This window comes from Medicago truncatula, chromosome 4 (assembly GCF_003473485.1).
Source record: "Medicago truncatula cultivar Jemalong A17 chromosome 4, MtrunA17r5.0-ANR, whole genome shotgun sequence".
NCBI lineage: Eukaryota > Viridiplantae > Streptophyta > Magnoliopsida > Fabales > Fabaceae > Medicago > Medicago truncatula.
Genome location: NC_053045.1, coordinates 61848374 through 61872461, shown reverse-complemented (window position 1 = coordinate 61872461; position 24088 = coordinate 61848374). Strand labels below are relative to the sequence as shown.

The following is a 24088-nucleotide window of genomic DNA, read 5'->3' as shown; positions in this document are numbered from 1 at the left end:
AGACTATTATTAGTCTCAATTCTCAAATAAATTTTAAACTTTTTTATGTACCATAACAAATTCATTCTTGTGTCATTATAACCAATAACAAAGAAATTGATACTATTTTACACTTCTATATTATTTAATTTAAATTTATGATCATGACCATACAAACAATAGTTAGAATTATTGAGTTTGCTTGTTGCCAAACATACAATACAAGAGGATCATATTCATATTCCCATCTTCCTATAGGAAATGATTTTGATATGACCCTGAGTGCGCATCCCCTTAATCCTATCCTAAATGGAGTAACTCAAAAATAAAATAAAATTACTGCATAATTTAAAAAGGCTTAAATATGTATTTCATCTTTGCAATTAGAGGTTGTTTAAAAATTGGTCATGTATTCGTTAATTCTTGCAATCATTAATCATTTAAAATTTCGTCATTTGACCAACTTAATCAATGCCACGTCACTAATTTGATGACGTGGCAATCACTGTCACACATGAAATTCCAATTCTGCCCTTAAGAAGAGGACAAAATATTGAAGAAAGAATTGGAAACCCAGGGGTAAAATAGGAATTTCATGTGTGACAGTGATTACCACGTCATCAAATTAGTGACGTGGCAGTGATTAAGTGGGGAGAGGGAAGAAATTTTAAATGATTAAACAATGCAAGGATAAATTGTCAGGATTAGAGATTACAGAGATCAATTTTTAAACGACCCCTAATTGCAAGGATGAAATAGATATTTAAGTCAATTGAAAACTACTCTAGTGGCCCCACTTGTTCTCGTCATGGAAAATGACATCAAAAATCACCTTTTTTTTTTTCTCTTCACTCACACACAAACCATACCGTAATCCAAAAAAAAACAATGAAACCCATTAGTTAACTCTCTCTATAAATACCTTTCCACCCCATCACCCACTTCACAACCCAATCTTCATTTTTAAATCCTCCCTAAATAATACACATCTTCTCGTCCTTCCTTCTTACCAACTTCTCCTCTGTTTTCTCTCTGTTCTGTTCTGTTATACACCAAAAAAACAAAAATGGCTGCATACAGAGAACCCATGAACGTAAGTGAAAGAGCACCAATTTCATCACAAGTACCACACTCACCATGGCATTCACCAGTTCCATACTTGTTCGGTGGTTTAGCAGCCATGTTAGGTTTAATAGCTTTTGCTCTATTAATCCTTGCATGTTCTTATTGGAAGCTTTCAGGTTACCTTGAAGGTAACGGTGAATCAGAAAGAGACCTTGAAGCTGGTGAAAGAAACAACGACACGGATCAGAAACCGTATGAAGAAAAAATATTGGTGATTATGGCTGGACAAGATAAACCAACATTCTTAGCCACACCAAGCATGTCTTCAAGCACAAGTACAAGTACTAGTAGATCCTCTTCTTTTGGTGACAACACTAGTACTTGTACTTGTGAACATGACAAGGACCAGAAATCGATAGAAAATATGAATGATGAAGAATCAACCGTGAAACAAGGAGGGGGTGGTGGTGAAAATCATGTAAGAAGAACAGAAAGTGTGGAAACACCAACAACAGACACATCTTAAGATAAGAACGTTTGATATGATTAATCATGTTTAATGGAGTTTTTGCATGTTCCGTGATTGGTTATTATTATGTTATATATAGAGATAGAGATGAGATGGGTTTAGAATTTTAGATCCTTCTCTTCTTTTTATGGGACATGTGTAATTTTCTTCAATATCTACAAAGTACAACTGTACATTGATATTTCGGGAATGTAAATTTGATGAGGTGGAATGGAAGGTTTGCTAGTTCTCAATTTTTGTTTAAAATTTTCTTCTCTTCTTCTTTTTATCTTTTTTTTTTTTTGTTTTGTGTGCATTTAGTCGAAATGACAAATAAACACCACACACAAGAACCAGATAAGATTTATTTATCAGTGGGAATTTTAAGTAACATGAGGGTTAATTTTGGAAATATTTGTGGAAAAAATTATAATCTAGTACAAGATATAGATATTTAAGGAAATTGAGTTTAGATGTGGAGAGCTGCCATTGTATGGGCTGTACACAAAGAAAGGATAGGAAAAACTGTTGTTATGTGTATGATGCGACCAGAATGCACCATGGAACTGTTCCTCGTGCCACTATACTACTAATTTCAATATACTTTATTGCTCTTATTAATTTTATGGGTTTTTATTTTTTACATAGTATTCTTAATTAATTTCCGGTATTAAAACAACAACTGAGAATTCTTAGCGTGTTGTGTCTAAACCAGATTCACATTTCACACTGTTCTCTATCTGATTCCTGTCCATGAATTCACCACAAGTGTAAATTTATTAGCCATATGAAATAACAATACTATCCAATTGATTTAAGTCAAGCATAAAATATTTACTGTAACTCTTTTTTCTCTAGTTAAAAATACTTACTTCTATTATGAATAAAATGTACTAGCTAGTTGATATGAATGTTCTGATGTTAAAATATATTCTTGTTTTTGGAGTTGATGATATTCTTTGAAGCATCAAAAGTGGTGGGGTAAGGATGACGGTATTGTAAGTTTAATGTATGTCGATAGTGTGTCTCCCTGAATCATGTTCAACAATTAGCAGAATAATTGTTTGTTATTATTGGTAGTATCATAGTGGGAATTTTGGTATACCACTGCCACAACCCACAGAAGGAGCTAGCTTTCTTCTGCAAAGGATTTTTTTTTTTCTTTTTCTTTTCCTTTTATAGTTTCTCACCCTTCAAATTTGTAGATATTTTTATTTTTATATCACTAGCAAAATTCCATGCGAATTTATTTAGAGACTAATTAATTATCTTCTGGTTAAATAATTTGATAAGGGAAAGGTTTAATTACATATATGTGAAAATTTATGGTTGTAGTTATAGTGGAAAAAGTAATGTAAGTAAAATCAACAGCACTATAATAGATATAGGCATATAGCTTTCCATTTTGTGTTTTTTAAGTGGGGAACACGTAATTTTCTGCTTCATAACAAATTAACAATGGTAACACATACACCAAATGCAAAATCAAGTACGTTGCGCCTTTAAAAGTCATTTTTTTCAGTTCTCCATTTGAAGTAATTATTTCTCTAAGTGGTGTGTTAACTTTCTGGATTGTATGCCAGCTTAGGAAGTTACCTTCTAATTAAACGACTTTGATATTGGTAGATTGAAATACCCTTTGTACCTTTTATTTTAATATTTCAGTGTTCTTGCTGACAAAAATAATTCAATATAACCAGGTGATATTGGTAGTGATTTTTTGATAAACTACTAAAATATGATTTTTTTTTTTTTATTTTTTTTTTTAAGGGAATTACAAGAATACGAAAAGTACTTCACACAAATAATGGTTTAGATCAATTTAATCCTTTTTTACAACAAGGCTTGTAGTTTTCGACCTAAAGCAAAAGGAAAATATAAAGGAATTTTTATACTATTAGAAATTGTGGCTATGTCTAACACAACCCCATAAAGTCGGTTTGTGAGGTGAGGATTGCCCACACTTATAAACATATTGTCAGATCATCTCTTATTCGTTGTGGGACTCTTTAACACACCACTCTCACGGCCAGGGCTGGACGTGGACACAAATGGTGGATGACCGGATAACGAAAACCTGATAGCAAGTGGTCCAACGAATCTCGAACTACGGCTCTGATACCATCTTATAATTAAATCGTGATTAGGTCTAACACAATCCTACAAAACCGGCTTGTGAGATGACGATTGCCCTCATTTATAAACATGTTATCTCTTATCCGATGTGGGACTCTTTCACTGATAGACTAATGTTTGAATAGGTGGGCTTAGGCCATTGTTTCTTATATTATTTCCCTTAAGCAACTTATTCTAATCGTGGCCAAGTGTGTGTGGGAAATTATTTGCATTGCTTTCGTGAAAAGTAACGCCATAAACAAAAGTTTTCTAAAATATACATTTTTAAATGACAATTATGGTAGTAGGCATCCTTTTCTCAAATAATTCGTGAATGAAGGATAAGATGAATGCTTTTGCTCTTTGACTTGTACTTCTATAACTTTAAATATATACAATGCGTCCTCTAAATTGCTTAGTGTAGCGCACCATTTGCCCCGTTTAGGACGTTTGTACTTTGTACCCCAAAATTATGTTCAAATATTATATAATCTTCACAATCTACTCTTGTGTTTGTGTAATGTGTATGCATCTCCTGCGAATTTCAATTTTCAAGATACAACAAAACGTGAGGGTAAGATTTTCTAGTTGGCTTTTAAATCATCTTGATTGGGGTATCAACTTTCAACGCACATACAAACACGCAACATGGCATGCTGCATGCACATGTTTATCAAAATTAAGTTAGTATGTTTTGAAAAATCTTCATATGATTTAGTTTTAAAAATATAATCAATCCGAGTATCAAATAATCATTTTAAAAAGTTTTAATCCGTTTGTAACATTTTAGAAAAACTATCCTGTGAACATAGCTCAGTTGTTAGGACAATGCATTATTATATGCAGGGGCCGGGGTTCGAACCCCGGACACCCCACTTATTTACCTTATAAGGTGAATTCTAGCAACTAGGCTACCTGATCAAAAAAAAACTGCTTTCGTTACTCTTGTAAATCATTCTTATAATATTTTTTGTTATGATTTTTTTTAGGGTTATATTTGCTAACCCTGCCCCGAGGCACTAGTTAAACAATTAAAAATAGAAAGAAAAAACAACATTATCATTAGAAAGAACACTTTTTAATTGCTTAACTAATTTATGATATTTAAAAAAAAATTAAATTATTGAATATTAAAATTACTTTTTATAATTCGTAACAAAATAGACTCTGGAGCTTTTCTATTAGAATTTTTTATTAAAATCATGATTTTTGAGGTTCCATGAATCATACTAAATGCACAATTAGAGTAAGATTATTTAAGAAAAATTACAAAACATTTTTCAATTGAACTATTGAAGTTTATAAGTTTAAGTGGAAGCTGGTGACATCTACCAATAATAAAAGCTAGCATTCTATCAAGTAATTAAATAGAAGTTGCAATTTCTAGAAATAAGGAAGAATAAAGCAAAACTTGATAAGAAGAAGTAACAACTATTTTGATAAAATGACAAGGACAATTTATAGTGGGATAAATATGAACTATACGGTATAGCTGTTTAGCTTGCACATTATTCATTCATATATAGTGGGATAAATATGAACTATAATGCTCTCGTTGTCCCTGTTAAGGCTTTATTGACATTGATGTAACGAAAATTGTCTGTATTATTAAACCCTTGCATTATTAAAGAAGAAAGCGCTATGATATCTATCAAAAGAAAACAAAAACTGTATGATCATAAAAAGAAAGAAAACGAAAATTCAGGAAATTTCTCTAAAAAATTTAGGACAATCAATACTTTCATCTATCATTGATGTCATCATGTAACTACTTCATTTTTATTTCAACTCTATACATCAACATCCGTACATGTAATTAACAAGTTTCATCAATATTGATTAATTTATGATTGGATTGATATATATGATCAGACTCTGAGATGCACCAACTTTAGCTACCACAATTTAATGCGTCCGTAGTCAAACGTGTAAGAAAATTGAGATATGTGGTCATCTTTTAATAATGACCCAAATGTGACAAAGAGCAATAACTATATGCTCCATCTGCATACGCCTTAACAGTTCAAATCAAAAAAAGCCATCATAGCAATTAACCTCTCCATATGGGTTAGCAAAGCAACTGAACTTAGCATCCAATTATATATAATGTTTCTTTTGAGAGAATTGACCTGTGTGCTACCACCACCAGTCCACCATTGAATGGCATATTTCAAATTAATCTTTCATAATTTATATAATATGAATATAAAATAAATTGATTATTTTTTTTGGAACAAAAGATAAGTTGATTTTTATACACCGGCTATGTAAACTTTTTTACACATATTCAATTAAATAACACAATGATTTATTTTTTTAGGCTAGTTCCTAAGATATCTCTACCCAATACTTTGTGTAATTTAATAGGGTGCATGTTTAAATAAAAATTACAGTGCTATGGGTGCATTGAAATTAATTTCGCCCATATGCAATCTTTGACGAAATTAAACAATCGAATGTGTATTGTATTGCTTGCTACTATACATAGTTATCTACTTGACGTCAAATCAAACATTCCTAAATAGTAAATACAATGATGACGGCACTGTATGCAAGAATAATTTGATGAATTATTTATTTTCCTGCCATAAAATGGGTTGAAAGTTTCCCAAAAATAACTCAGTCCGTTCGAAACATCACATTATATATGTTGAAATCGAAGTTTAATGGCCAGAATCTTCTACTTATTTATTTTAAAGTGAATTTCTAATCATTAAATTATCTGACTAAAAAAATGAAATGGCCAGAAAATCTCAACTCTTGGACTCGGGTAAGGTGTATATGCATTTACATGGCTAGAGAAAAGTTCACATGCCTATTAGGAGGGTCACATTTGCAGAGTCAGTAATAATAGTTGGAAAAATATTTGATAGAAAAATAACAAAAGGAACAAAGAGTAACTTTATGAATAAATTAAGACTTTAGTATGTGGTTGGATGAGCGTTTAGAAAAGCAAAACCGCGATAAAAAACGACTTTTACATACCAACTTTTGATTTTCACCGTGGGGAGGCTCTCAAACCTGAGTTTGCGCAAGAAAATGTCAACCCAAACAAATGCTAAGTATTAATAAGGGGTAAATTCTATGGTACATTTAAAAATTTGAATGTATTGGTACATCAAATCAAAAAATTAATAGTCAAATGTGTTATTTTTTGAAGAGAAAAATTGTTTTCCATCACCTATAATTATAATAATAAAATCTTATTAACCAAAAACGTCGACGAAATAAAATTTAATTTTTCTGTATTTTTAATACTCATAATAGAGAATTTTGATTATTTTTTACAATAAAATGTAAAAAAAAAATAAAAAAAAATTAGTATGATTTTTATAAACAATGAAATGACGTTTTTTCTTATGAAATAACATTTTCTAAAATATAAATATCAACAAATAACTCTTTATTCCATAAAAATAATAGTTAATTTAAAGATTTTTGAATTAGGAGTACCGGTACACCTTAATTTGCAGGTGTACCGTAGAAGTTCCCCCCTAATTAACCTACTACGTGTGAGCGGAATGTCCCTTACGTAGTAGGTTAATTAGGGTCTTAGACTTGCAAAATCGAAAAAACTTCAACCAAATGACATGCAAGATCAACGAGTTCAGCCGATTCCCAAGAATACATACCTTACCATGCAATTTTTGGTGACACCCTCCAATAAAATAATCTAACAATTTCTCATTCGACATCAAACCTGACCGTTGGCCGCTAATGCCATTCGTGCTTTAATTTCAAGAACATACTCCTTAAGTCTCTCACCATGTCTGATCATTGTGAGCCACCGGACTATATATGCTTCCCGTTTATCCCCAAAACGCATAATCTATTTAAGCCATCGTGAGTCTTTCCTAAGAACCACTTGGGTTATTCGGTCTCCTGAAATTGAAAAGGGTGAAATGCTATGCCTTCCAATTGCAATTTTTGTCTACTAAGTTTTTGCATTTAGAGGAAAAATATCTACACTTGCGTTGCAAGCCATCCAGCTAGATCCGTTGCGTTGAACATATTGGTAGCTCATTTCTTGAACCACATAAGGTTGGTTACTAACGCCCTTTTCATGATGCTTCTTTGGGTCTGAGAAAGTTGTGCAACTCCCTATGATTAATTTCCTTCTCTTTCAAGAAAATCCAGAGCATTTTCTTAATTTTCTCAATGGTTGCGATGCGAATTTTTTCAAGAACTCTAAAGAGGCCTTCAAATTCTCCACATGAACTTCCATTGTTGTCGCAAGTCGCTGGCGTTTCCCCTAGATAGCGGCATGTTAGACCAATTGTTAGGAGAAAACAAAATTGAATTTTTATTGATAGGATAATTCATCTTTACAACTCTTGAAGCAGTTGTTACAATATAATGTTAACAGAAAACAAAATTGAATGCATAGGTCATTCTCTTCTGCTCCTATTTATACTTTTCTAGGGCCTCCTAAAGTTCACCTTTAAAATGGATATACTTGTATTCCAAATAATGTCCATAATTGATTGAATAACTAGTTGACAGCCTTAAGGGATTATTATAGGTCATGCTCTAATAAGAATGCTAAAACATGTTAAAGCTACAACTCAATGCATACGGTCATAATTATAATTGATCTACATCACATTCAACAAGCTAGCATACTGTTATGTCTTCGGACACTAATTATCGGTTTACATGATTTCGTCTCTTTTATTGGTTTAATTATACATTTGGTCCCTTAATTAATTTTTAGGTTTCGTTTTGGTCCCTTGATTAATAAAAGTTTTGTTTTGGTCCCTTAAATTTACTTATGTTAATCAATTTAATCCCTCCTCGATAATTTTAAAAAAGAAATCGTTGAATCATGCAAGTTTGTAGTATCTTAGAGTGAACCATCAACACTTAATCTTTTTTCCTTTTCTTCTTCCTCCCTTCTCTTCTTCATCATCTTTATGTACCTTCATCAAAACATACCAAAAAAACCAAGAAAAAAATTGAAATTCAATGAAAACATAAACTCACAATCAGTCTGCATTCAATACAAATTTGTGGGACCATAAATTGAGAATTTTGGTCTTTCATCAATTATTGTTTGACGTTGGCTATCATCAGGGGCGTTTCTACCGCCCAGCTAGCCTGGGCACACGTCCGAGCTCAACCGATACTTTCTTTGTATCGCTACAAGCAATTTGCAAGAAATTTGACTTATAGTGACAACCAAAAATCTGTCACTATAGGACAAATTTCCGTAGCTAAATCTGTCTGTCATTTTTAAATGGCTGTCACATGTTTACCACATTTACCTATGGAAAAAACGTAGGTAATTCTAAGGAGACCATTTTAAAATACATTACGGACCTCTACCTACGGTTTGGCTGTCACTAAAACTTATCATTGTTTTTATTTTTTATTTTTTTATTTTCTATTCTACTATAAATTTTAAAGTTGAATAATTCATAAAATTACCACTAAAATTAATTTAATCAATATAATAAAATATTATAATCAATATCATTAGAATTTGAAATCGAGTACTATAATCAATTTTTAGAATAAATTGTTGAAATGATTTAACTAGAATAATTCTCCCTAACTATGAACTATTATACCATTCCCCCAAACCAATACTCAATACTCGCAGAAATCAAAATCTATATATATATATATATATATATATATACTATATTGCTCATTTAATTTATGCTAACAACATGATCAACGGTGTGTGGTTCAATGACTTGATGATATGTTACATCGAGCGGGAGATAATCAAGGCACTTGATGATGTTGATATTATTCGAACATTCATCGCAAAGAGGTCTCGGAAAGGGCATTCACCTCTTAATTTCATTTAGCACACTATTGGCAAGTTATGTTTCATCTCTCTTATTTCAAATTGTACTTTTATCGACAAAATGACGAGCCTCTTTTATTTCGATTTATGACTATTTATATATTATGTCGCATGTGAATTTGCAATTAAAATTTTGTCCAAACTCGATAAAATTCTTAGCTCCGCCAGTGACTATCATTGTTTTAACTCTAACTTCTTTAATTCTTTTTTTTTATTTGAATTTGAAGGAGTTTTAGATTATCGTCTATCTATCTATCTATCTATATCTATCTATCTATCTATATATTTTTGGAAAGAAAACTTGAGTTAACTATATGCAAGTATTATGTCCAAGTGGCACTTCTAAAAGAGCTTATTCTCACTCTCTGTTATTCTCCATTCTCTCTTATTCTAAAATTCATTATTTATTATCTCCACTATATCAGTATTAATTAAAACCTTGTCTTACCAACAAAAAAAAAAAATTAAAACCTTGCCACTCTCTCTATTGAAACCATGATACAAATTAATTTTAAAACAAAAACCGATGCATTAATATATTTCAACTTTAGGAAGCTCCAAAACTTTTTTTAAAACGTTTTTTTATGTAAATCAGAGAAGATATACAGATTAAGTTAACTTTGTATTCATGATCAACACCACTCATTTAAGGTTTTAATTACATGGATGGAAGCTTTAGCACTTTTTTTTTTGTTATGTAAATTAGAGAAGATATATAAATTATACAGTTCATTTTGTATTCAAGATCGACACCTTTCATTTCTAAACAAGGTTATAGAGCACCTTTTCAATTCATATATTTATTTAACCAGTTTGATAACCAAATATTTTGTTGTTCCATTTATATATTCACCCATTCTCACACGGTTGTGTTAATCATCTATACTAACAAGCTCATCAAACACAAACACAGATGAAGTCCTTCTTATGATTCGATAGCTTTCTGTTCCAGAGGTGAGACAAGTTTCTTTTATCCTTTTATCTTCATTAATATTTAAGCACCCAAAAATGTTATAATATAGCTTTTTTTTACTCAAAAAATATGCACAATTTCTCTCATAAAATACATTGTCATTGCCATATTTTTTTTTAGGGAGCCATATCTTTATTCTTGAATGATGATTGAAGCTTAACAACCGTAATTCAATACTATCTCCGTTCCTTTTTAATTGTCACTTTTAGAGAAATTTTTTGTTCCAATTTAACTGTCACTTTCAAAGTTCAATACATCATTAAATGTTGTTTTATCAATATTACCCTTAAATATTTATTGTGGAAAGAGAAACATATGAAATAAAATATTAAATTAACAAGGTCATTATAGTAAAAGTAATAACAATTGTATCAAAAGTAGTATCATTTATTGATTGTCTTGGTTTGTGTAATTCAATACTACCAGCGATAAAACCCACACCAGAGATAAAACCCACAAAATGGCATTAATATGGTATTGTACAATATGGAAGAAAAAACGTTTTGAGAAATAAATAAATTCTTAGAAAATATCTTATTTAAGTTTGCAAAATCCCATGCGTTTCTCCATATTTTACAACTACATCCATTTTATGTGTACTCCTTACTTTCCCAAATTTATCAACTTCTTCATTGAGAAATATGGCTATTGTGTACCAAGCAATGGTAACAAGTAGATCACAAGTAAGTTTCAAAATATCAAAGTATATTCAAAGGACAACTACCCATGTTTTAAGTATTCTGATGTTGTTATTTTCTTAGTGAGAAAAGATAAACACATAACATCATTTTGTGGATAGTACAAGAAGACTATAACGATCCCATTGTGCAAGTGAAGGTAGGAAAAATTGAACAATTCACATTTTTGTATGGAAGTGAGTATATATTACTCTACTCACGTTTGTTTATTTATGCAATGTTTGTTAATCTAATTTTTTTAAGCTTCATTTTTTGTTGTATTTTTTTATGCGTTTATATATGGCTATTTTTTCCACGGGAATGATGAGAAGATGATAAAGGAGACTTCCATTTTCTTTTTCTTGTTTTGTTGCATCCTTGATACTATTGAAGCATCTGAAAATTGGCAGCCCATGTAAGCATAGGTCTTTGATCCAAATATTAGCATCAATTCTATTCAAATTTATTGAATTTGTATTACAAATTTTTATATAGTTGAAAATATATGTAACACTTAAATAATATCTTTCATAGACCCCTAATTTTTTATTTGGAACTTATTCATGTATTAATGAAGCTGTCGAATCAATAAAAATATATATATCTTTGAATTTGAAACTTGAACTACTCTTATACAAGAGTTTGATGATGTGGCATATCTAAATGAGCTTCAATTTCTCATTCTCTATTGATTGAAACTTTTGCCACTCTACAAAGAGTTCTTTCACTATTTTTAAACCAATTCAATGTCTAATTATATAACTTCAGCAACAAAAAACTGATGCTTTAAATTAAATATGTAAATGTATGTATATTTAAAAGGTTTCATATGATTGGACCCATGCATTGTCTTCTTTGAGTAAAAAAAAACCGTTGCTTTTACAATTTAATACTCCCTCCGTCCCAAATTGTATGACGTTTTGGTCATTTCACACGTATTAAGAAATGTAATTAATATTGTGTGGGGAAGAGAAATTATGAATTGTTTTACAAAATTATCCATAATAAATGGTATGGAAAAGATAAATGAAATAATTGAAAGAAGAGAGAGTAATTAATAGTTAAAGATATAATAGGAAAAATAACATTAATATTTCATTGGTATTGTAAAGCGACATATAATTTGGGACAATTTTTTTCCAAAGCGACATATAATTTGGGACGGAGAGAGTATTTAAAAGGTTTGGTTTATCTCCACAAAATGGTCATTAAATGACAACCGATGCAACTCTTGGTGGAATTTACAAGTGGCTTTTAAGAGTTTATTTTTGAAGGAGGATTTTCAGATTTAAGAATTAAAACTACTTATTTTTTTGACAACAAGAATTAAAACTACTTAAAATATTATTGTGTGTAGTTTTAAACAAAATATCGTTCCAAGCCAATAATTAATTTAATAAAAAAAAATTATATTGTAAAAAAAATTAGTATATACAGACATTTATCAAAGAAATGAAAGTAAATTTTGTTACACTTTAGTGTAACAGATTTAACTTAAGAGAAAAATATAGGTTTTGATTGTAAATGATTTGTCATTATCATGAGCCAATAATTTCGAGACGCTTTTTATTATTTTACAAACACTAAATTTGCTAAACTTCTAAACCTTAAACTTTTCAACTAATTACTTTTAGAAAGAAAATCAATAATTACAATAACTCTCTGTGGAATGATATTTTTACTACTTTGATAAAACCGTGTACTTGCAGATTTCACACATCAAGTTTTTGGCGTCGCTGCCGGAGAGTTAATAAATATTGATTAACTTTTTAGTATTGGTTAGACTGAATTCTTTTTTATTTTATAATTTAAATTAATAAATTGATGAGTTACAAGTGTTTTTAATTGCTTATTATCCCATTGACTTTAACAAACCAAAAAATAAGAATTAAATAAATAAGAAAATGGTCAACCAATCAATAGACTAAAAAAAACGAGACCAATACTAAATAAAAGTTAGAGATAAAAATATAAAAGAAATCATTGTATCAACACATGAATTGGATTTGCAATAAATATAAGAGAAAAAGAGACAAAACCTCTAAAGACAATCACATCCAAAATTGAGTGCACTTAAATGAAAAAATTATAAGTGCATTGTATCAAGATTACCGGTTTTTAGTCAATGAAATAATTTTTTATTATTGAACCGTATTTTTTATTATTGTATCAACGCACGGGTTGAATTCCTAGTATATACGTAAACTTTGGGGGCACCCACAAATCTTAAGTATTTTTTTAGGTGACTTCTTTTTACACCCTATGAGTTTTTCCTGTGCCTTATATAATTTGGATTATAGAATCTGAACGACATAAACACCCCATAAAAAATTTCAAAAATACGTTGAAACATTTTAAAATTTAGATTCCGAATAGAGCATGCGAGAAACTCCTAGGGTGGTAAAAGTAATGGCCTTTTTTTATGCTCCACTTTGGGCCCAGCCTAATTAGACAAAGACACAAGCCCATTGACAACAATATTTTGATTGTTTCTTTTCCAACCCTCCAACCTTCTCGTGCACTCTATTCCTGTTATATAATCTGGAAAGAAAGAAAAAAAGAAAAAAAAAAAGAGGTTTAGAAGGGTTTTTTACTGTGTTTTGAAGAGTGTTTTCCCCCACCTTGTCAAACCATCCACAAAATGACAAAAATTGTCTAAAAATTAACTCCCATACGAAGATAAGTATAACTATTGATTTCTTCTCAACTCCAGAGATACAGACCAATGTTTTAAACTAAGTTGGGTCATTAATTCAAGATCAAAAAGTCCGGTCATTTTTTCGCAGCATAATTGGCATGTGAAAATGCTTTTTTGACATTTAAAACTTCATATTGACACATTGAAATGATGTTTTTATCCCCAGTAGTAGTTAACTACCGTTGGATTTATCCGACGGTAGTTAACTACCGTTCCAAGTATACAGAAAAAAAAAAAAAAAAATGCTTGAGCGGTGGTTTACTACGTGGTCCATACACAATGTTAAACCTCCATGTACCGACATTGTCACCTTCATGTTCCTGCACTCAATGTTTCCCCTTTACTCTCATGAGTCTCACCTGTTTGTCTCCCTCCTTCAATGTCGGTTCCCTCACCCCTCTTCCCTGCCATTCACGTATCAAGATTGGGTGGTGAAAGACAAGTAGTAGCAGCTTCATCTATGGAGGAAATAAAAACTAATTTTACCCAAATTCAAACATAGAAGTTTCTTTTTTACATTCCTCACTTTTGGTTGTGTGTAGTCTCAAATTCATCCTTTGATTATCTTTTTCTTGTTTCCATTTTCAAATTTCAAATCAATGCAATGTACACCAAATCCTCATCTATATGTAAATATGGATGTGGTTCTTCAAAAATCTCTCTTTTATTTTCTTGTTTCTTTATCCCCAAAATGATAAAATTTCGGCCTTATTAATTATTATTGGATGTTGTTGTCGTGTGCAAAATAATAATAATATAATGCGCATAATCTTATTGAAGAACTTGATGTGTGAATACTAAAGGCAAGAAAAAAGACAAAGTTGTGGAGGAAGAAGATGAACATGTAGAGGTAAGAGAAAATGGAAAAAGATTGAGTATATAAAGGTTAACTACAGCTCGAGCAATTTTTTTTTTTGTGTTGTATATTTGAAACGGTAGTTAACTACCGCTGGAGATAAAAATGTCATTTTTATGTGTCAATATGACGTTTTGAATGTCAGAAAAGTAATTTTCTTGACTTGTTTAAAGTTGGACCCATTTTTATGCAATTTTAGAAAAAGAATCTTGCTCTTTACCCAGCACAAAACACTCGCGCCCAACTGAAATGACCAAACCCCGACGTGACTTAACTCACGCCAGTTCAATTCTTGGCCGCAGCTAGCAATAGCATACTTAGTGAGAGGTAAGGGTCGAAGCCAAAAAGAACAAAAAATTACCTCCAGCAGCACCAGCATTGGAGATGCAATTTTGGCAAATTGTTATTCATATTATTGCATCCAGCATTGGAGATTAAAATCACCCTTTTTATTGCAATTTAACAAAGTTAATTAACGAATTGAATTAAATGAAAGGGGTGTAGAAAGAAGAGAAAAATGAAAGGGGTGAATTGAATTAAATTTTTGGAGGTTGAATTGAATTGATCTACGAAGGTTGAATTGAATTCATCGACGAAGAAATCAAGAATTGAACTAGCTGAGGAATGGTAGCCGCTGATAGCATGCATGATAGTTGCTCTCAAGAATTTGAACTAGCGTGAGTTAACTCACACAGCTTTTAAAATCCGCGTGAGTTAACTCATGCAACAATTAACACTTGCGTGATTTAAGTCACGCTGCGTTTGTTAGGTAACGCAGAAATTAACATTTATGTTACTTAACTAACGCTAGAATATTTCCAGTATTTCAGCTTGGCGAGCAAAATCTGCTGGAGCAGAATTCTTAGAAAAATAGTCACTTTGTGTTGCTAAAAATGCAAGATAAATCTGGCCATTTAGATGTATTTTAGTGTTGAGAATTGAACTCGAAGTAAAATTTTACATTTTTGTCTAGATCGGATTTTACTTGAAGTTAATTTTTTTATTTAGGATTAATGTGAATATCCGATCTAGAAATGAATTTTTTCTATCATTAAAACGTAAAAAGTCAATCTTTTTCATCAGATCTTTCTTAAAACAAAACTTTCGGTATGAATACTTACATTGGATTTTTTTTTTAATTTCGATTACTATTATTTTTTAATTTGTTAGAATGAAGAATGTTTTGTTTAGTTTATGTGTTTTGCGGTAAAGGTACAATCATAGGATAGGAGTATAAAGTCAAATTCTCTTACTACTATTTGCTTGGATTTTACCCGATTGGACCATGTCACAGTGGCGGAAAAATAATTGGAAATTCAAGTTTAGAGTTTCGTCGGAAATGAAAAATTCAAAGTTAATTTTCCTATAATGCAATATTCATTTCAAAAAACTACAAAATCTGCAATTTTTAACTAAAGGAAGGATCAATATGAACTTTTTTTTTTGTTAGGGCAATATGAAGCCAGAAATTAAGATAGGAGATTAAAAAGATATTTAAGTATTTTATTAATGAGTGATACTAATTATCATTTTATAACATTCTTTGAATGATTTGAACTTTGTTTGTTGAGTTTCCAAGATTAAGATCCATTAAGTTAATTGATATATGAATATCGAAACAAAATTGCATAAAAATAGTTATTTCTTGAGTTTTTTTAGGTAGCATTTCATTATATATCAATTGGGTAACAGGGCCAGCCCCGAGGGGGCGCAAGCAGCTCTAGCGAGCCGAGCCTCCAAAATTTGGGGGCCTAAATATTATTTTTTAAAAATATAATACGTGTAATTATTTAATATATACAAATGGCGTAACAAATAAATAAGTCAAACTGAAATGGCCAAGCGGTAGCAGCACGAACTGGTGGTATCCAAGTCCTGGGTTCGTCACTCTGAATGTAGGTATTTTTTAAATTAGTACTTTTTTTTTTCCTTTTTTACTCTTTAATTTACCCCGGATCCGTTTTTCTTTAATTAATTATTTTTAGTATGAGAGGCCTTTTTGGTTTGGACATAATTTATTGTGGATTTCAGGCTCCTCAATCTTCTCTCCAATTCAACCAAATTGTCCTTAATATATTGGATTATATATTTAAAAATAAAAGCACAATATCATTGTTTTCTTCTTATAATTTTTGCCTCATACTTATCGTATAAAATTATAAAGCACTAACAACAAATATTATAATTTTTCATTTGAAAGGAAAAACATTATAATTATTTTCTAAAAAAACATTATAAATATTTTATTTTTTCCTTTGTACAAATTAAGGAAAATAACACCCTAGAAAATTGATAATGATATTCGTTTGAAGTTGTATTTTTATATTATTGATTAGAATATCAATTTTTTTGTGTGAGTTACAATAATGACTTTTTTTTTTTTATCTTTACGGATCTTATTTTTAATTTAAATTGATAATTGCTCTTTTAAAAAAAATTATATTTTTATTTTATTAGATGCCTATTTTTATATGAGAGCCGAGCCTCCAATTACTCGGGAACGGCCCGGTTGGGTAATACAGCGTGAGATGTGACTATCCGTATTAAAGCATGAGCGATCTTATTCATTTGCTCTAAATAAAATCGACATGAGAGTTTTGGAAAAATAAATTATTTATTTAGTTACATAAGTTTTTTACCCTTATAAATAACTCGGTTTTTCAGTTGGTGGCTAGAAATTCATCTTTTAAGGTGAATAAGTGAAATGTTCGAGGTTCGAACTTCGACCCCTGCATATATTATATATTGTTCATACCACTTGACTTCGACCCCTACATATATTATACATTGTTCCTACCGCTTGACTTCACATGGACTTCAGCTATGTTCTTTTATCACTATTTGAAGAATTAAATTTTTCACCACTTTTTTTGAAAGAAATTTTTTACTACTTATTTAAAGCATTTGAGTTTCTTATTCGAATTAACTATACTCATTCCGTCTCAAAATATAAGCAAAAATCACTTTTTAGGTTCATTCATTTAATGATGTATGTGATCCATATTATGAACCACATACATCATTAAATGAATGAACTTTTTATTTTGCTTATATTTTGAAACGGATGGAGTATGTGCCACCATATATGTCTAAGTTTTAATTAAAATCGTTTCGCAGCCGTGATATAACAAAAATGACATCAATCTTTTTTTGAAGTAGAGAAATACATCATCACATCAAATTAACTAATATTTTAATTTTTATGGTCTATTCAGTTTCAAGTTGAAATATTCACATCTTTTTTTTCCGAGAGAAATATTCAACATCTAGAACCTGTCATTTGTCCAATTGGCATGGCATGCTTCAAGTGTCTCAATTTTTAATTTTAGCTTTTGCAATATGCCGTTAACGAATGACTTGTGAGCAAATCCCAAAACTTTACAGAATTACATGACCGTGAACTTCAAAATTACCTATAATTATTAGAAAAAAAAAAAAGAAAAAAAAAGTTCAAAAGTTTGCTACTAAAGTGAATACAAGTACACAATTATAGTTAGTGTTTTCATTCAGCAATAATGGTAACCAAATATGATGAACAATTTGATGTCCCATATTTGTGTCCGAATAACATTACTTTGATAAGTTGAACATCCCTACCTATCAACTAGAGAAGCTAAGAATTTATGCACACAACAAAACAAAAAATAGTGACAAAATTAGAATGACAGCATATACATTTGCTATCAAGGGTTGAGCTGGCTTACAAACCTTGTGTAAAGCTAGTGAGGTTTCAAAATTATATTGTAAAATATCTTAAATGATCCAACACACGTTCTAACAAACACATTTTTTTATTTGTTGAATCGGTTTTTAAGGATGAGTTAGGCCTCCAATTTCATTATGGGATCCTATGATTTTGGCGTGGCCTACGTCATGAATTTTAACAGATAAAAGTTAGCGTGTTAGATATTCCGTGCTAAAGATTGTGTTGCTAGCCCTCCTTAAAATAATTAATCATTAATTTAATTTTGCACTATATGAGTGGGTCGTTACAACTTTTTATTTTTTTTACTCAATGTGTAATAAAACATAAACCAAAATAAAAATGCAAAATTTTAAATCCAAATATTTGAAGAGGAAAAATATGGGATTTTTGTTCAAGACAATTTGGTAGGTTAGGTCCTTGTAGACAAATTCGAGGCCAAGGGCTGAGAAAGGAATATTAATGGCATATTAGCACTTATGTCTACCAATCTATCTATGGTTTTAAAAAGCATATATATATTATATTAGTACTATACATATTATTATGACCCTTTGGCTATGCTATAGTGTTGAAGCAAATTCGATGTGACAAGTTTAGTTAGCCGGCCAAGGTCGATTGGCTTTGCCGGCATTTGAAAGTGAGATATTTTTGTGATGACCAGTTACCATTCTTTCTTTAAAAGAAAATATTTCATTTGGAGACATGTTCCTTAAAGTTGTTCTACACTTCAATATATCACATAACATAACAACATAGTAACATAGTACTACCAATTATGGGATCTTCCTTGAGTTGTTGTGGCTCAGAGAAGGTTGATGAAGTGTATGTATACTTAATCCACCTCTCTTTTTCTAATTATTTATTTTCATTTTAATCAAATGCTATGCTATTTAATTGATTGATTATTAGATCTCATTAATTTAGCATGATCATCAATGTTTTAATTGTGCATGTATGTAGGCCAACATCATATGGTGTAGCTAACAATTCTTGGAGAATTTTCACATACAAGGAGTTGCATACAGCTACAAACGGGTTCAGTGATGATTATAAGCTTGGTGAAGGTGGGTTTGGGAGTGTCTATTGGGGAAGAACCAGTGATGGGCTACAGGTAAAAAATTAAAAATCATTAGAACATTAATTTGGTGATGTAGACACGACATTGACATCGATAGTAATTTTAGAAAATGGAATCGGTGAACGTAACCACTGACACATATCGGACACGGAACATGTCTTTAATATGAAGTGACAAAGTCCTTGTCTTTGCCATTAACTCTCTTTTCATTGGAAATTACAGATAGCAGTGAAGAAACTGAAAGCAATGAACTCAAAGGCAGAGATGGAATTTGCTGTAGAAGTTGAAGTGCTTGGAAGGGTTAGGCACAAAAATTTGTTAGGTCTAAGGGGCTATTGTGTTGGCGATGATCAAAGGCTTATTGTCTATGATTACATGCCAAATCTAAGTCTGCTTTCTCATCTCCATGGTCAATATGCTGGTGAAGTGCAACTCAACTGGCAAAAGAGAATGAGCATTGCAATTGGCTCTGCTGAAGGCATTTTGTAAGCTTTCACCCATCCATTTTTTTTTTTCGATCATTAAACGATAAATTAAATCATGTTAAAAATTATAATCTTTCGTCCTCAAATATGTGTCCAATTGGCCTTAATTAAACATTATTCTTCCATCCGTCATAAAATAATTGTCGCATTTGACTATTTTGTTGCTAGGTACTTGCACCATGAGGTCACACCCCACATCATTCATAGAGACATCAAGGCAAGTAATGTTTTGCTTGATTCAGATTTTGTGCCTCTAGTTGCTGATTTTGGTTTTGCAAAGCTAATACCAGAAGGAGTTAGTCACATGACAACCAGGGTTAAGGGTACCTTAGGATACTTAGCACCTGAGTATGCTATGTGGGGAAAAGTTTCTGAAAGCTGTGATGTCTATAGTTTTGGAATTCTTCTATTAGAGCTAGTAACTGGTAGAAAGCCCATAGAGAAGTTACCTGGTGGGCTTAAGAGAACAATAACTGAATGGGCTGAGCCTTTGATAACCAAAGGAAGGTTTAGGGATATGGTTGATCCAAAACTCAGAGGAAACTTTGATGAAAATCAAGTTAAACAGACAGTTAATGTAGCTGCTCTTTGTGTGCAAAGTGAGCCTGAGAAACGACCAAACATGAAGCAAGTTGTTAGTCTTTTGAAAGGACAAGAACCTGATCAAGGGAAAGTGACTAAGATGAGAATTGATAGTGTCAAATATAATGATGAATTACTGGCACTTGATCAACCTAGTGATGATGATTATGATGGAAACAGCAGCTATGGTGTTTTTAGTGCTATTGATGTCCAAAAGATGAAAGATCCTTACAAGAAAATTGGCTAAATTTATGTAATGTAACCAACTTAAATGCTTTGTTATGTATTGGTAATTTATTCCATTTGGTAGTAGAACTATTTTGTAATGACTAATAGGTTCATTCATCTTAGACCAACTCTTGTATTGTAGAATCTTTAAATTGATATTATTTATGTGTTTTTCATATGAGCACTTTCGATTATCTGAGACCGAACACAGACTAACTTGTGAAGCTGATCAAATTGCAACAAGGATGAGTACACAAAATTTGAGTCAAGTGTTTTTGTGCTGCTAGTATTTAATTATCAGATAGAAGGGATTTGTTTTTGCAGTCATCAACTATTATAGAAATGAATATGGTTCCATCAATACTTTGATGATGATTCCGCATCCCTCTTATGGTTAGTACTAGTACTATTTGAAAATTTCATTAGATTTATGTCACCATTTTCTTTTGAGATATTTCCTTGTTGAACTTGAAATTTCTTGATACCAAAATAAGCCAAGGAATCACACACATTTGTTCACTCAAATTGCATGTGAATATGAATATACTTATGTTTGGAAATGTGGTGGCAGACTAATTATCGCGTTCCATTGAAATTTTCACCATGAAAACCAGAAGCTCCAATTTGTAGCTTCAGCTTCACCGTGAAATTGTCTAGCTGCACCACATTTCCAAACACATACCAAGTCTAGGGTGGCCACTACTTTTTTTATAAGAAAAACTTAACATTCACTAATATTAATATAGAAGGGGGAATGGATCAAAGACACAAGTTGAACCAGTAATCAAACCCAAGAGTTACAAGACAAAATGATGCAATCATCCAAAAGGTTTGGCTTACAAGGGCATTTACCATATCTTAATAAATAAGTAAAATTACCAAAAACATGTAAGAAATCTGAATGAGAAAACATGTAACCATGGAGTATAAGGTTAAACCAAGAGTCATCCATCCAAATGTAATCAACTAGTGGGTGCATAAAATTAGTGCTATTTGAGAGTCTGGTTCACAAAACACCTTTTCATTTCCAACTCCAAGCCATTTTCAGGCCATGCCATGAACAATTTCAATTGATGATCTGGTTTTACGTTAATGTTTGTACTTTGTATTGATTCTAGAGAACCTAGAAAAGCTTCCAAGGGACTCCTCCACATCTCTCTTTTATCAAACTTGCCAGGATTATCAATTAAATTTAACTTGCCCTCTAAGCTTCACAGTTATTTTATCCGCTACACATTTATCTTTACTAAATTAACTAAAAGTTAACTACATACCAACATTATGTAGACTAGTTGTGGATAATTTAGTCTCTTTTAAACATTGATCAATGTTTTTATAAAAAAATAAAAAAAACATATTAAGAAGTTACAAAATAATATCAATATTAACTTGAATTTGAAATAATACCAAGAAGAAATAGAAGTAGTTATCACAATTCACAATGTACTACTTTTTTAAATCCTTTCTAAATAATAAGATTAAAATAATTAGAAAAAATTGTAATGACTTTTTTTAATATTTCTTATTGTAGAGGTTCTTCTTGAAGATGGAGTGTTTTTTGTGCACAATAACTCAAGTGTCACATGTTACGAATAAATAAAGTTTTTTATGATATTCTTTGGTTAGAAGTAATTTCTAAAATTTGATTCCCTGTTGCCTTGTTGTTGCCCCTTCTACAAGAAAAACATGTGTTAGAGAATAGAGATGAGCGACATTTGAAATAAAAAGATAAAAAGAAGAAGAGTGAGAAGAGAATCGAGACATATACATATAGATAGTAGTGGAGTGAACTTTAATGAATAATGCAATAGAGTTTCAAGACCCTAAATTCTTCAAGTATAGATTTAAGAAATAATATTTGAACAATTATTTATTTTTCATACTCACTTTGTATTTTTATTTTCTCTCTCTATAAGAGTATATATTATTAATAACGCGGTAGTAGTTTCATATTCGTAAATGGTATAATTTTATTTTTTTTTGAACAAGTCAAAATGAGATATAATAGTAAAGAGTTTTGTTCCCTAGCGCAAGGAGTGCTAAAGGAGACAAAATAAGGTTACAAAATAGTTCCAATCAAACCACAAAAGACATCAACAAAAAATACATCAGCCAATCCCTAAACAAGCAAGTGGACGCTGCCACCACAAATGATATCCAAAAGAAAAGCATACATTTTTTGCTTTCAACCATTTGAGAGATGTAATCTTAACCTTCTCAAGAAGTTGCTCTGTTGTTTTAGTTGTGTTGACAAACAATCTTTTATTTCTTTCATTCCAAAGAACCCAAATACCACAAAGCCAAATCAAATGAAGAAAAGACCTTCTTGGAGCATAACCACCTGAAGAATAAACAAACTGATAATAATGGTCCAAAATCTGATGAGGATCCACATAAAACACGCCAATCCAAGTTTTAATTTGTTGCCAAAGATCACCAAAAATAGGACAATGAATAATTAAGTGGTCTATTGTTTCATTTTGTCCACAACCTGTAACACATAATTGAGAATCATGAGAAATAACACCTCGTCGCACCAAGTTATCCTTAGTTGGCCATCTATTGCGGAGAACACGCCACGCGCAAATAGAGACTTTCAACGGAGCACTCTTATGCCACGGAGCATCCGAGACAACGTCATAGTTGTGCATCTCCTGCCGCAAGAGCATTTGATACACACCACGAACAGTGTATCCATCACCAATGTTGGGCCGCCAAAGCCAGACATCTGATTCAGTATCCTGCAAAGTAACATTAGTAAGCAAATTCCTAATCTCCGCTACCAACTCCTCCTCCCAAGCTAACAAACGTCGCCTCCACCTCCAAGCCTCTCCATTTTCACCCCAACCCAAAATGTTCATCTCTCCCACTGACAGGTCCTTATGAATCGATAAATCATACAACCTCCTAAATCTCTCCATGAACGACATTGTCCATAACCAACAATCCGACCAAAAGAAAGTATTTAAGCCATTGCCTAAACGTTTTGAGATACTTTTTTCGAACCAACTACCACCTTCCACGCCTACATCATTTTGAATTTTAATTATCTCCTTCCACCAAGCTGAACCCGTCAATGGTATAATTTTGTGTCGACTGTATTAAATAATGATGTTGGTTTTGTTCACATTAAATCAAGCGTAGCATATATTAAATTTCATTGAACGTGCACAGATAAATTGTCCTCTTTACTTTCTAGTTATAATAGATTCATAAAAAATCTACCTAATATGGTTAAGATAAATTACAGGTTTGTTTTTAAATGAAGAAGATGTGTTAACAAGCTTGAACTGTATCTCACTTTTTATTTTAGCTTAAAACTA

General features: G+C 31.3%; 3 protein-coding genes across 3 annotated transcripts; 2 read left to right on the top strand and 1 right to left on the bottom strand.

The window, feature by feature from the left end:
* Positions 1-906: 906 nt before the first annotated feature.
* LOC11445831 (protein GLUTAMINE DUMPER 3) lies at positions 907-1819 on the top strand. The gene has a single exon (XM_003610147.4). It carries the CDS (start codon positions 1046-1048, stop codon positions 1568-1570), a length of 525 nt encoding a protein of 174 aa, XP_003610195.1. The 5' UTR covers positions 907-1045; the 3' UTR covers positions 1571-1819.
* Positions 1820-19003: 17184 nt separating this feature from the next.
* On the top strand, positions 19004-20959 carry LOC11440789 (PTI1-like tyrosine-protein kinase At3g15890). The gene is made up of 4 exons (XM_003610146.4): positions 19004-19214; positions 19353-19503; positions 19693-19955; positions 20124-20959. Exons 1-4 carry the CDS (start codon positions 19168-19170, stop codon positions 20782-20784), a joined length of 1122 nt encoding a protein of 373 aa, XP_003610194.1. The 5' UTR covers positions 19004-19167; the 3' UTR covers positions 20785-20959.
* A 1914-nt stretch (positions 20960-22873) lies between these two features.
* LOC112420978 (uncharacterized) lies at positions 22874-23695 on the bottom strand. The gene has a single exon (XM_024780838.1). The coding sequence runs from the start codon at positions 23693-23695 to the stop codon at positions 22874-22876; it is 822 nt and encodes a 273-aa protein (XP_024636606.1).
* Between the last annotated feature and the right edge of the window lie 393 nt (positions 23696-24088).